The sequence below is a fragment of the Parastagonospora nodorum genome, assembly GCF_000146915.1.
Source record: "Parastagonospora nodorum SN15 chromosome Unknown scaffold_17, whole genome shotgun sequence".
In the NCBI taxonomy this organism is placed as follows: Eukaryota; Fungi; Ascomycota; class Dothideomycetes; order Pleosporales; family Phaeosphaeriaceae; genus Parastagonospora; species Parastagonospora nodorum.
In genome coordinates, this window is record NW_001884565.1 from 657,376 (window position 1) to 670,081 (window position 12,706).

A 12,706-nucleotide genomic window follows, 5' to 3' on the forward strand; every position below is an offset into this window, starting at 1 on the left:
CTTGGTTGCGGGGTAGATCAGCTGAGGAGAGTGTTGTGTACATGTAACTGTGCATGTAACGCATGACCTGTCACCCGCAGGAAAGATCCCCATAGTCCACGACCAGCCTGACCACAGTCACTACTCAATCATCTTCCACGCATCTTATACAACGCAAATTATCATAGACCTCGATCATAGTGACAGTTAGTCCTAGCATGTCATAGTTTACTAGCTAAGACGAACTTCTGCACTATTATCAGCTGACTTGCATCGGGTAACCCCGCACTGTGCAACATGTCTGATATAGCCACAGACCCCATCTTGATCTCTTATCAAGTCAGCAAATGTTTGGTGGATTTCCGCAATGTACACGGGAGTTTAGCATCAGCTGAACCCACAGTCCGCGTCAAATTGCCCGCAAGTGTGGCAAACGACTTACTTGGTCGCTTCCGACTATGGGTCGGCAACATCGGAGCCCATCACAAGGGAAGGGCTTCACTCGATTATAAGCTGCGGGAAGCGTCTCACATACGAACCAGAGTTATAGAGCTTCTACAGCACCTCGAGCACGACCTACAAGACATGCTCCAGATCATCACTGGGCAGCAGATGTCTTGGGAAGATATGACCGATTCCGATTCAGACTCAGATACCTCCAACATTGGATCACAATTCTCGGAAGAACACCCACCAACGGAACTTGCGCAACTCATCTCCAACATGAGTGAAGTGATCGTTTGCCTCATGCGCCTCTCGATCGCTATCCGAAACCCAGCACCCCACGATCGATTTAGACACTCGAGGCAAATGAACGATCCACCTCAAGAGCCGTGGGATATTGCGCATGTACGGGAGAAGTTTCCAGATGCTCCAGAATACCTCGTACTCCGACTTGGCAGAGCAATATCGCGTAGAAGGCAATATCTGGTTTATCGAGAAGAGCATAGAATGAAGCTGGGGGAAGACTTGGATCTGGAACCGAAACCACAAGGTTCCAAAGCTCCACAAAACGCTGGAAACCTTGATACAACAACTTCGGAGTGGGCCAATAGCACCGTGGCGTCTTCGCTTGCGCCAGCGGTCAAGGAAAGCATCATAGTACCTGATTTTGGGATTACTCCTCCCGATGAAGATGCAGCTTCCCAAACTTCATATGCATCCTCAAACAGCGACCCCTCCAAAATACGGCCTCCAAAGTTACCAGAGCACGGCTTGAACGGCGAGCCCTTTGAGTGCCCTCTGTGCTTTCGGTTTACGTCTGTTAAGCATTTACATGCCTGGCACAAGCATGTTTACACTGATCTACAGCCATATGTATGTACAGCCTCTGGCTGTCGGGTGCCAGACCATACGTATGAGTCAAGACATGAATGGTTTCAACACGAGTTGCAGGCCCATCGCAAGTATTGGGAGTGTATCATAGGATGCAATACGGTTTTTCAATGCTCGAATGAGCTGTACGAGCACATTGAAAGCAAACACGCTGAGCTTGCCAGGAAAGCTCGTATCAAAGATATAGTGCGCAGCTGTGAAAGACAGTATTCGATGGATCAAGAAGCATGCTGTCCACTTTGTACGGAGAAACAGCGTTCCCTTACTCAGCTCCGTCGTCATCTAGGCAAACATCACGAACAGCTCTCGCTTTTTGCTATTCCTCCGCATATGAATGATAACGAAGAAGGTGACGAAAGCGATGAAGCAGATGTTTCATCAATATCGGGTGGTGCTGCGAGCAATCTGGGGTCATCCAATGATGAAATCATCGGTTCTGAAGATCCTTTCAACGCTGCAAACAATCCGGATATATCTGACGATGAGTATATGAATTTTGAAGCTGTGGTCAAGGAGAAGAACGAAAACAACGGATTAGTGGGAGTAGATGGGGTTGACCAGCTGCGTAAGTTCCATGCGATTGATTATACCTCGTCTTTTAATACTAACTTCTATGTTCTAGCGGCATCAACGCTCACTGACGTGCGGACGTCGAGACCGACCGCACAGCCATTACAATCACAGTCGAACACAGAGGGCTACGCAAAGCCCGCCATTCCAGCAGGAGTACCCGAGAGCTACATGCTATCTATGCTCGCTTCGCGTTATGTACGCAAAGAGAAGCTAGTGGCATTGCTCGAAAAATTGTTCGGTGGGGATGCAGTTGTACAGTACAATGTTCGCATGCTCACCATCAAAGCCAAGATTTGTGCTGAATCGCTACAGGTCGAACATCACGCCTGGCAATATTGGTCTCCAAGGTTATTAGACGAGGTATGTCAATAGATCAATTTCATTCTGGCTATGCTGACGTACGCAGGAAGAAATTGAGTAAGAGGCATGAGGCATGGTAGGATCATTGACTGACACGACATAGGAGCATAGCCTATCCAGGATAGAGTCCATCGAAAGAGGTTGCATAATAAGAATGTGATTCGGCGATCTGGTGAGAAATGATAGAACGGGAATGCTTCTACGTATTCAAAACAGTTATCTATGCGCGTGAAATTGTGTTCAATTCGGTCTAGAAAAATGGCGTTGCAAAATGAGACATTGGAGTGCATGGAAATGGTGCCAAACACACGCGTTGCAGGAAAGGTCGGATGATATGGCAGCATCGTAATCTGGTCTTCCCAGACCTCTTTCTCAGACATCACGAACTAGCATTCTTCATCTTGGTAAATTGAAGAAAGCTTCCAAATATGCTTCACTCTACACTTGCATATCTATACTACACTAATATTCTCGCTACGCCTTTGGTATCTGCCCGGCCCCACACCTCAAAAGCCGGAGCATCGAAACGAGATCGCCATCCGAAATGCGCAGATCCCACAGCTAATGACACTTTGACTAAAACTAGCACACGCGACACATACATGATCTCGGGCCGCCAACGTCCCCGGTCCCGAGCAAACGAATGCGAACGCGACTTCCGGCCTTATTGTTTACGTCGGCACGAGCAGTGGGGGTTGCGAGTCAAAAGCGCATCAGACAACGCAGGAATATGTAGAGACGTCCCGACAATTTGGAAGCACAGCCATGATGATCTTTGTCCCAACCCAAGACGATACCAAGACATCTGGGCTACCCGTGGACACCTTTAGGTTCATTGAAGATCATCCGCGCATTCCGTCCGCACGTTCCGGGCATATCCCTTCGGTATGATTGGTTACTGTCATATGCAGGTCTCTGCGACATGCGCGAGTGCGAAGATGCGTGCATGAGACGTGGATCTTTGCACATCTGTATGCATGAGACTTCGGTCTTATATCAACGATTAGGAGAACATCTGCAAAACGTGCAGAAGAGCAACAGTTCGACGAGGGAAAAGCAAGGTTTTAGCAAGCGTTTGGATTAAAATATTGACATTCATTAAAATTTATGTTCAATGAGCATTCACACCCGTAGACTCCCTACATTGACCTTCAGCCAATCCTCGGTATCTTTCCTGAAGTTGTCATCCAACAGGCTATTCCTGTTCGCTCCAAAATTGAGCAGCTTCTTTGACTGACTCCATTGCGGCCAGTCGTCAAGGTTGTTGCCCTTGTTCGGATCCAATTCATATATGAATGAGTAGTAGTAGCCTCGGATGCTCTTCGCTGCATTGTTTGGCAGCACGCCGTAGAATACTTGCAAGAGGTCCGAGCCGTGGAAAGTACCGAGAATGGGCGTGCCGTAGTCGTATGTAGCGAGATACGACCATGATGGCACGCTTGGGTTTACAGCGGAAGCAAGCTCGAGGAATATGCGACGAGTAATTGTGAAAGTGATGTCGCCAAGGATTGCGCTGACACGCTTGAACTGTGGGTACCAGTTGTTCAATAAGCCGGTACGGAATGGGGAACCGTCTTCGGTAATGGTTTGGTATGTTCCGACAAGTGAATCGATCTGGGCTGTTGTCGCTTGGTCAAAGAAAACGGTCGAAAAGTATTCTGATACCTCAGCTTGGGTGGTAAGATTTGGCGTAAAAAGACCAAAAAGCGTTCCTTCGTCTTCTTGATCGCCCACAATAAAGGGAACTTTGGCATACTTGCCATTGAGTACGAGTGTTTCGGGTGAATCGGTAATTGTCTTGCCGTCTGGACGCGGCAGGTATGATAGGTTGACGGTAGAATAGCCCAGAATCCCAGGAACACTGTTGCAGGCCTGCAAAAACTTCGTGTAGGGAACATTGCGCAGGCACCCGAGGGAATCGGTGGATCCAGAGCAGCCTGCTGCCTTTACAACTGTGTCGTAGATGGCCTGAGCCTTCTTTGAGTCGACCTTCTGCGCTGGCACAATCGACCCCGAATTCATGATGCCTCCACGGAACAAGTTCTTTCCTTTGTACGAAAAGTCGCCATCGTAGAGCAGCATCTGATCCATGACCGAGATGGCACCGGCACTCTCGCCCCAGATTGTGACTTTGTCTGGGTCACCACCGAACGCGGCAATGTTATCTGCCACCCATTGTAGACCAAGGCGCTGGTCGAGAAGGCCCAAGTTCGCGGATCCATCGGCCAAAATCTCTTTGCCTGGCATGAAGCCGAAGCCTCCAACGCGGTAATTGACAGCCACGAAGATGATGGGTTTGCCTTGAGCGACAGATTCGGCGACAAGCGAAGTGCCATCGTACATAGAGGTGGCACCAAGTTCAAATCCTCCGCCGAAGATCCAAAAGAGTACTGGCAACTTGGCGTCTGCTTTCGTTCCGGAAGGCCTCTGGACGTTGATCGTGAGGCAGTCCTCACCGGCATTCGTAACGGTCTGGAAAAGAGGTGTGTTGAGAAGTGTTCCAAGTACATTCGTTGGGAAGTTTTGTTGATCGGTGCTGAAGAAGAATTGTGGGCAGCCTCGTGGAGAAGCGGTGCCGTCAACCTTGCCTACAGCAGAGGTGAGAGGCTGAGGCGCCTTGAGTCGGAGCTGGCCAACGGGTGGCTGAGCATAAGGAATACCATTGAAGGTTTCGACGCCCAACAAGTCTTTACCACCGACAGTGGCTTGTGCAGCGGGTGCGATGATAGTAGGTGCCGCACGTTTTTGTATCTGCGCTGGGGCTGCAAGAGCCAGAGGAAGGAGGGCGAGAACTGCTGCGAGCTTCATGATGGCTTGCAAGATACAAAGCTCGTGAATGGAGGAACTGTGCAGGCACGCTTGAGGTAGCGCTTGAAGCTTGAATGATGTACACCACCCGCCCTATATAGGACTTAACAATGAATTAATCACAAGCTGGAAGTCAATAGATCCTTCGCAACTTCCTCGGTGAACGACACCGTAGCATGTTCAGGTGACTGGAGGCTTTGAGAGTAAGTATGCAAGTCTCCTGTTCGTGCAGCATGCCCCTGGCTGGTATACCAACCATCATGCCTGGCATCGCAGATCGTACTACATCAGGCTCTGCAAATTCCGATAGTCCCAATATAAAAGCTTCTGTACACTTTGACCAATGAAGGCTGTGCCGAGCATAGTGCTAGCCAAAAGACGCGGCCGAAGTAAGGTGGACCAAGCAAAGACGGTGCGTCGCCGCCTTAGGGCTAAGGGCGCTTGGGTCTCAAGGTTGTAGGAGGTCACGAGGTACCATCTACGAATCGCAGAATACCGGGCGTAGCATGTAGACGAATCATGGCGTTCGCATCTTGTATACTGGGATGTCGGATCAATGCATCCGGTCCATAGAGACTTTATCCACCCCTTTCACCAGCTGTTTCGACCAACGCTCAATTTTCCAAAGGTCCTGCGATGCGCAAGCCCAGCGAAAAGATAGCAAAGGTCACATCGCGCAGTGACGACACGACCATTGGGCTCAGTACGATCCTACCAGATGGCGTCGTATATCGTACGGCATTTGTGGGCTTGGTACGTCTCTGCGCACCCGGGTTCCCGGTCAGACTGCACGGAGATCAGCCGAAATGCGTTGGTTATGCACATCCATGCTGACGGAGTCATTTCCTAACAAGGACAATCCGGGGATAAAACGCGGGGTAGCAAACCATCCCCATATTCACCACAAATCCGTGTGGGAAAGTAACCTCTCATCTATGGTGTTGTTGTATCCAGCCTCGGCAGTGAGCTCAGGTACCGTTCATGCCTTGTCGCATGTGCGCGGACGAAACCACAAGCTGCGCTACTAACGAATCGTCGGTGATCGTCGTTCCAGTAGGCTTTTGAAGTGACAAATGATAGCACTAGGGTCCAACGCTTTCCTACTAGAAAGATGTTCAAACTAATTACCTCAGGCTGATCAGTTGTGTTGCGCGACAGCAGCCCAAGCGTAGCCATGACTTTGCCAGTGGAGACCTTGTGCCACAGGCAGAGACAGAGTGGCTGTATTCTATCTATCACGAGAAACGGCATGGCATCTCCACCGTGCTCACCCTCGTGTGACTAGTCAAAATCGGCGAGGTCGCATGAACATGAATGAGGTTGCGCATGAAGGAACGACGCGCGGTGGGCGCGCTCCGTCGCAAAGGAGGTCTAACGGATAGTATAATGGTTCCGGACGTGGACAGGGTAGAATTACACTGGTAGCCAAGCCGATGTATCGTTGGTGGATGAGTTTCAGAACGTATTGGACTCGGAGCAGGCTGGATTCGATGCCAGGCATAGTAGTACGGCCGTTGTTGAAGGGGGTGAGGGGCTTCCGGTGACCGAACGAGTCATAACGACTACACTAAATTATGTAAGCTAACCATCCAAGTTCACACCTTCCATTCTTGATGATTCTGTCCACGGGGGAAGTTAAAAGAATTAAAGCTGATCTACTAGTGTATGTGAGCCAAAAAAAGACCAAGGCAGCGTGCCGCCGAAACTGACTTCGACGATACCAGAGCAAGCCGGTCGGGGGCGTCCTAGACGTTTCTTCAATGAGCGCCTTTCTGTTCAAATCGTATAGGGGCGGTTCTGTGTCCAGAGAGTATTATCACGAAAGATACATGGTCGCATAAACGCGAGTTCAGTGCAAGTGTAGTGATAAAAAGTATAAAAAACATGGTATGCGAACTTGCAACCCAAAGGACACGCAAGGAGGCACGAGAAGTACAGAACAGGAATGAGTATCGAATATGCAATTCGACAAGCCACGCGTCTCACATCGCCAAAGCCAACGCGATTTCTGCTCCCATGTCTTCAACCTGTTATCCTTCCTGCGTTTTGCCAATTCGGTCCAAGCTGCGTTAGGATAGTACTCCGGCGTACTATCCATCTCAACGTCGCTTTTGACCTCATGTTCGAACTTCTTCCCGCCAATCCCAATGCAAATTTTGACTTTGATCATATATGCCCGGGTGATTGCGAAGCTCTTGAAGCTTGGGGATGTGAAGCCTGGTATGCGTGCCTTGAACCACGTGTCGCAGCTACTCGCTCGTTGCGAGGCTTCCCCGTTCTCGCTCGGTGTCTCTCGGAGATTCAGCGTCGCAGATGGTGGTATGCTGTTGAGATGTATCTTCTCCTTGCTTGAGGGTACAAATTCTTGACCAGAGAAAGGTGTGATGGGAGGTTGCATGTTTTCGTATATATTTTCCAATAGTATCCTCTACAAGAGTCCGATGCCTTTTTATCCGAGGGGGCACAGATGGCAATAAACTCCTGCAAGTACAGGTTGAGGATAGTGAACTGTACGGTAGGGATGTGTGATGCACTCTCTGTTGTGGAAATGACATTGAAGAAGACCCGTAAACATAATTCTGAGCCTGACGCGAGGGCTTGCGGTATTTCGAGTGATATCTCGAAGTCTAATTTCGGTGTGCTGGATGACAGGCGATCACGTACGTGTTGGCGAAAGCTAATGGACGATGACGCTTGGTCCTTCAGGGCCGAAGATCTCATGCTGAAAGGCTGAAAGTATCTTGTAGCACTGGGGGGGGTCCTGTGAAATATTTGGGTGAGAAATTCGGTGGACGAACAGCACTGGTGCTGTAACCTTCAGATCGTGGATGTTCTGACCTTTTGCGACTCCAGTACCGGGAGTATTTCAGCCTCGCACGTACGCCGTACTCGATTTTTGCATAGTTCGCATCTTCGCCCGCAACGACACCCATTTTGCTCGTATGCAAGAAACTAGGAGGGAGCAAATGATGGTCAACAGTCCATCGCGTGCCATGGTCGTCCTCGTACTGCCCTGAGCGACTGTTGCTTACGCTTGAAGGGAATCGAAATTGAAATGGGTATGTATAGGACTCCCCAGATGAAAGTATTGGCGCAGCCGTGTGTACATTTGGTAAGACAATCGACGTGATCTCGAACAAGGGTCTATCGTCGCGCCAATGCCAGTAGTGCGTGACGTTGTTGATCACTGTAGCCGCACGATACCACACAAGCGATTTCCCGAAGAGCGACACCTCAATTGCGTCTGGTACAAGGGGGACGCTCGGAACCAAGGTAATGTTGCCAGTCACAACATCGTCGGGTCTATACACCTTGTCTGGAGGAGTTGAAAGGTCGATAAGGATATCAGGTAGTGGCGGCTGTGGGATTTTCGACGAGCTGTGGCCCATGGCGGAGGTATGTAGTATGATAAGAACGTTGATTTGTCGCAGGTAACGTCTGGCTCCGTACGTTTACAGCTTGCGTTATTCAAGCAGCTGGCGGCTGGCGGGAGGAATAGCGACCCTGCCTAACATCAAAATTGAAAGGGGAAGTGCATCCAAAGGGACACGAGGTGAAGCTACGAGGGAACAAGACTTGATCATACTGCGCAATTTCGTACGCGGCCCAGGGATTTTGCAACCTAAAGTCACCGTGGTGAGTAAGACGAATGCAAATACGCAAGAGCTAGGGATATCTTGACATACGACCGGCAGACAATTACGATTACGAATTCGTTGTCATGTTTTTTTCAGTCTGTACAGACATTGTCCAATCCAGCACGCTTACGTGATTTCGCCATTTCTGCGATGTACCTCTCGCCTGACTTCTTTAGCTCTTTTAGAGCTGCGTTGATAACCTTCTGACGCCTATCCAAGCTCGAGTCCCTTGCCTGTTTGCACTCTTCCACGAACTTGCTTGCATCTCTTCCGATATCAGCACCTCAGCGTGAGCCAGTGCAACCATCTGATCGTAAATTCTTGGGTATTCCCCGATTGTTCGCTTAAGTTTGTTGGCAAGCCAAACTGCAGCGATGTCCGGGTCGGTGTTCAGTCTCTTGAATTCGGCGATGCGCTCTTCGGCGAGGGCTCGTGTGGAGACAAGGCTCTCAACGAAAGATTTGACGAGATCATCTTGGGCTTCGCGGGTACCTACTGCAGTAAGAGCAATGTGTACTGGTAGTTTAGCGAAAATTCTGCGCAGAAAGAACTCTGATCTTTCATTTCATATCGCTGAAGACCTCTGTATATATCGACACGTCTGCAATGCTCGTGATGAGAGACAGCAAGCTTTCTGGTGCACATGCCTCGCGTGGGTTCATGAACCTGCCATCGTATGAGCTTAGTGAGAGTTTGCCGCATCGCACATGATCGAGCATGTGTCTTAGGAGCTGAACAAATGGTGTGATTGTCCCATGTTGTCTCGACTGTGTTGTCAGGATCGGGAGAATGAGGGACACTCGGGGATGACATGATCAATTGGTTGTTCTGCCGAAAATCTGCCGCCGCTAGCCAATCTCGGCCCAATTGAGCTGCAATCGCAACAACGTTCACACGACACCATCTTCTAAAGACCGTCATATCTAGATTTTCTGCTCCAAACCGAGGCACAGGACTCGCTCAAATAATTCGGCTCCCTTTTGTGTATACTTAATCAGACTGTGCGTACATGCTTACACCACACCCGGACAGCAACATTTGTCAATAGTTGTTGCGTGACAACTGTCAGCTGGCTGGTACACACAATGGCATTTCTCAATATCGGAGTGGTTCTGTCCGTCTTCGGATGTTCTGTCCTACTTCCTGTCATAACATACTATGTCACGTCAGCACTTTTTCGGCAAAGAATACAGAGCAAGGCTTCCGGCAAGATACCCCCAACTATACCATACCAGGTGCCGGTTGTCTTCCATGCATTCGGACTGGCTTCGGTCGGACCACAGAAATATTTCGCACAGCTCATGTATGTGCCAACTATCCGCCAGTATGCGTGCGCTAAAGAAGGATAGACAAGACTACGGCGAATTCGGCCCGTTCTTCGTCAATGCAGGACCACAGTCATTCCTGATTGTGCGAGATCCAAAGCACGTCGATAAAGTCTGTAATGCATCCCGCCAAATTACGCCAACAGCCTTCCATCTGGAGCTATTCGATAAGGTGTACGGTTTGCCAGCAGCTGCTCTAAACCTCTACGCGGGGAAAGCCGGACTAGAAGCTGATATCAAAGACCTTCAGTACGCACATGTCGCTCTGACCGAGAAGCACTTTACTGGGGCGATGTTGTTGAACAACGCCGAGACCTATGTCTCAATCTTGTCACAAAATCTCCACGACAAGATGTTTCAAGTGGGCAGTTGGACACAGATTGAAGATACTTGGGCTTTCTTCCGCCAAGTGGTCACGCGCTGTATCCTGGTCTCTATCTTTGGCTTGGATCTCTTCAAGCAGTACCCCAATGTCATGAAGGACTACTTGGAGTTTTCTGACACAATTGAAGGCTTCGTACCAGGTTTGCCACGTTATTGGGTCCCAGGAGCGGCGATACAAGCCCGAGATCGCCTACTGCTTGGCATCCAGAAGTGGTTGAGAGCGAACCTCGGTGGTTCAGAGTCTGCAAGAATCGCTGACGAAGATCCGACGTGGGATGCAATGAAGGGTTCGAAGTTTTTTCAAGAGAGAAATCACGTCCTTAGCAACATCGACGTCTTGGATATGAAAGCGCGTGCTACAGAAGCTTTGAGCATTATGCATGAGTAAGCTTGATAAATGGTGACTTCCTAACGGCGCTGAGGCTGACCGTTATTCTAGTTCACTATCAGCCATGGTTCCATGCACGATTTGGTCGCTCTTAGAGGTTGCGAGGGCGGCAGAGTTTGTCGATGAGTTTACAGCCGGCCTCTTTCATTACAGCCCCTCCCATGGTGCAACATATAACATCCAGGGTCTGGTGGGGATGCCATTAATGGAGTCGCTGCTTGCCGAGACTATGCGACTACGTACAGCAGCAATCGCAGCCCTCCGCACTCAAAAGACTTTGGCACTCGATGAGCACTGGGCTGTACCTGCGGACACCCACATTGTTGCAATATCGCACGACATGGCACTTAACACGACAGCGTGGAGTAACGTGCGAGCACAAACCGTGGAAAGACCGCTTACCAGTTTCTGGCCGAAACGCTTTCTAGTCGGAGAACGCTCGAGTTCCAAACCAGGAACGAAAGGACGTAGTGTTGGCGAAACAATATTCAGCATGGAAGGCTTGGAGTCACTGAACATGACCCTGGGAAGCGGCCAACCTCCAATTCTTGGTCGCGATTATGTGAGGACGGTACACGCAATGACTATCGCGGTCCTGTTCAATGAGTTTGAGATCCAGCTCTGCGATGATGAGCTATTCGACGCGGTGCTGCCTCCGGTGCAGGAAGCTGCATTTGGCATGCTGCGACCGCTCGACAAAGTTGCCATACGCATAAGAAAACGTACTGCCAGCAAGTGAAGCGCCGAGGACGTGGGACTTGCTCGTGTAAATAGCATGAGAACGAGCTTTCTCGCGCACAACTTGCTCAAAGCCATGTCCAACCCATAATCCCATCCTCTCGCAAGTTTTCTAGGCCCATGGTGTGCTGCTGCCTCATACCCTTCAGTGATATACTGTGACTTGGATCGACCCAATATCATGACTATTAGAGATCTACGCCTCAGGCCTTCCTCCCCTGCCTCCGCGCTTCCTACCCCTCTGCACTCCAGCTTCTTCCGGCGCCTTCATTGCCTGCTTCCCAACGCACTTCGAATCCACCACACTGTTGTCATCCTCCGTCTCCTGGTCGCTCTCAGTGACAGATTCCTTGCGCTTGCGCTTGACTTCACCCAGCTTGGTGCCAGATTGCAATTTCCGCTGCTCCAGTACTGGCTCTTCAGCATCTTCATCGCTAAGATTGATCGCAGGTGCTCCTCGTACCTACTACTCGTCGAGCCTTTAGAACATGTGCCTCTTGGAAGTCGTGGGCGAACTCATCCTCAGTCGACGACACCGCCTCCTCGTCTTTGGTTCCTACGCTCTTCTTACCCGTCTTAGCGCGCTTGCTACCTTCATGCGCCGCCCCACCAGGTTCGCGCACATCATTGGTGTCTCCGAGCACAGAGGCAGCTTCCAAGCGTTCGAGATACCCATCGAGTTCCGGGAACTGAAGCGTCTCTTCCATCTCCACTGCCTACGCCTCGAGAAGCTTCCTCAACGCTTTAGATCGCGTCTCTGCTATCACTGGCTCGATGACATAGACAGGTTTCGACTCTGCACATACTACGGCGGCTCGATAGCCGATGAAATCGCTCGCCTTGTTGCCTGTGCTCTCTTTGTTGGCTTCGCGGCGTACTAGATATATTCCTGCAATTCTTCATCTCGGCAATAGTGTGATGAATTCTGGGGTGGTGTCAGCTGGTGCAAAGACAGGCTTGGTCCAGGGATGATTGCTGACCTTTGATGAGGTTGTAAGTGCGGAAGTCCGTTTCGCTCAAGACAGCGTCTGGTTCGAGAGCCATGATGGATGAGGTGCGTGTTGCAACAAATGGGCCAACAGCTCTCATGCATGATTCATATACATATCTGATCGCTGTTTCGAGCGCAAAGGAATTGCTCACCTGACAAGAACGAGCGTTTGGCCTCCAGGGGAGCC

At 50.1% G+C, this 12,706-nt stretch overlaps 8 protein-coding genes across 8 annotated transcripts; 3 read left to right on the plus strand and 5 right to left on the minus strand.

Annotated features, from left to right (window-relative positions):
* Positions 1-276: 276 nt before the first annotated feature.
* SNOG_10697 (hypothetical protein) lies at positions 277-2,456 on the plus strand (the record flags this gene model as incomplete). The annotated part of the gene is made up of 4 exons (XM_001800906.1): positions 277-1,296; positions 1,522-1,879; positions 1,937-2,247; positions 2,338-2,456. 4 exons carry the CDS (start codon positions 277-279, stop codon positions 2,338-2,340), a joined length of 1,692 nt encoding a protein of 563 aa, XP_001800958.1. The 3' UTR covers positions 2,341-2,456.
* Positions 2,457-3,015: 559 nt separating this feature from the next.
* Positions 3,016-3,197, plus strand: SNOG_10698 (hypothetical protein; the record flags this gene model as incomplete). The annotated part of the gene is made up of 2 exons (XM_001800907.1): positions 3,016-3,132; positions 3,159-3,197. 2 exons carry the CDS (start codon positions 3,016-3,018, stop codon positions 3,195-3,197), a joined length of 156 nt encoding a protein of 51 aa, XP_001800959.1.
* Positions 3,198-3,250: 53 nt separating this feature from the next.
* Positions 3,251-5,055, minus strand: SNOG_10699 (hypothetical protein; the record flags this gene model as incomplete). The annotated part of the gene is made up of 2 exons (XM_001800908.1): positions 3,251-3,262; positions 3,391-5,055. The coding sequence occupies 2 exons, from the start codon at positions 5,053-5,055 to the stop codon at positions 3,251-3,253; spliced, it is 1,677 nt and encodes a 558-aa protein (XP_001800960.1).
* Positions 5,056-7,077: 2,022 nt separating this feature from the next.
* SNOG_10700 (hypothetical protein) lies at positions 7,078-7,453 on the minus strand (the record flags this gene model as incomplete). Its single annotated transcript, XM_001800909.1, has 2 exons — positions 7,078-7,119; positions 7,172-7,453. The coding sequence occupies 2 exons, from the start codon at positions 7,451-7,453 to the stop codon at positions 7,078-7,080; spliced, it is 324 nt and encodes a 107-aa protein (XP_001800961.1).
* A 279-nt stretch (positions 7,454-7,732) lies between these two features.
* On the minus strand, positions 7,733-8,444 carry SNOG_10701 (hypothetical protein; the record flags this gene model as incomplete). The annotated part of the gene is made up of 2 exons (XM_001800910.1): positions 7,733-7,804; positions 7,938-8,444. 2 exons carry the CDS (start codon positions 8,442-8,444, stop codon positions 7,733-7,735), a joined length of 579 nt encoding a protein of 192 aa, XP_001800962.1.
* A 430-nt stretch (positions 8,445-8,874) lies between these two features.
* SNOG_10702 (hypothetical protein) lies at positions 8,875-9,506 on the minus strand (the record flags this gene model as incomplete). The annotated part of the gene is made up of 2 exons (XM_001800911.1): positions 8,875-9,185; positions 9,401-9,506. The coding sequence occupies 2 exons, from the start codon at positions 9,504-9,506 to the stop codon at positions 8,875-8,877; spliced, it is 417 nt and encodes a 138-aa protein (XP_001800963.1).
* Positions 9,507-10,019: 513 nt separating this feature from the next.
* SNOG_10703 (hypothetical protein) lies at positions 10,020-10,790 on the plus strand (the record flags this gene model as incomplete). Its single annotated transcript, XM_001800912.1, has 1 exon — positions 10,020-10,790. One exon carries the CDS (start codon positions 10,020-10,022, stop codon positions 10,788-10,790), a length of 771 nt encoding a protein of 256 aa, XP_001800964.1.
* A 934-nt stretch (positions 10,791-11,724) lies between these two features.
* On the minus strand, positions 11,725-12,617 carry SNOG_10704 (hypothetical protein; the record flags this gene model as incomplete). Its single annotated transcript, XM_001800913.1, has 4 exons — positions 11,725-11,991; positions 12,017-12,244; positions 12,335-12,405; positions 12,509-12,617. 4 exons carry the CDS (start codon positions 12,615-12,617, stop codon positions 11,725-11,727), a joined length of 675 nt encoding a protein of 224 aa, XP_001800965.1.
* Between the last annotated feature and the right edge of the window lie 89 nt (positions 12,618-12,706).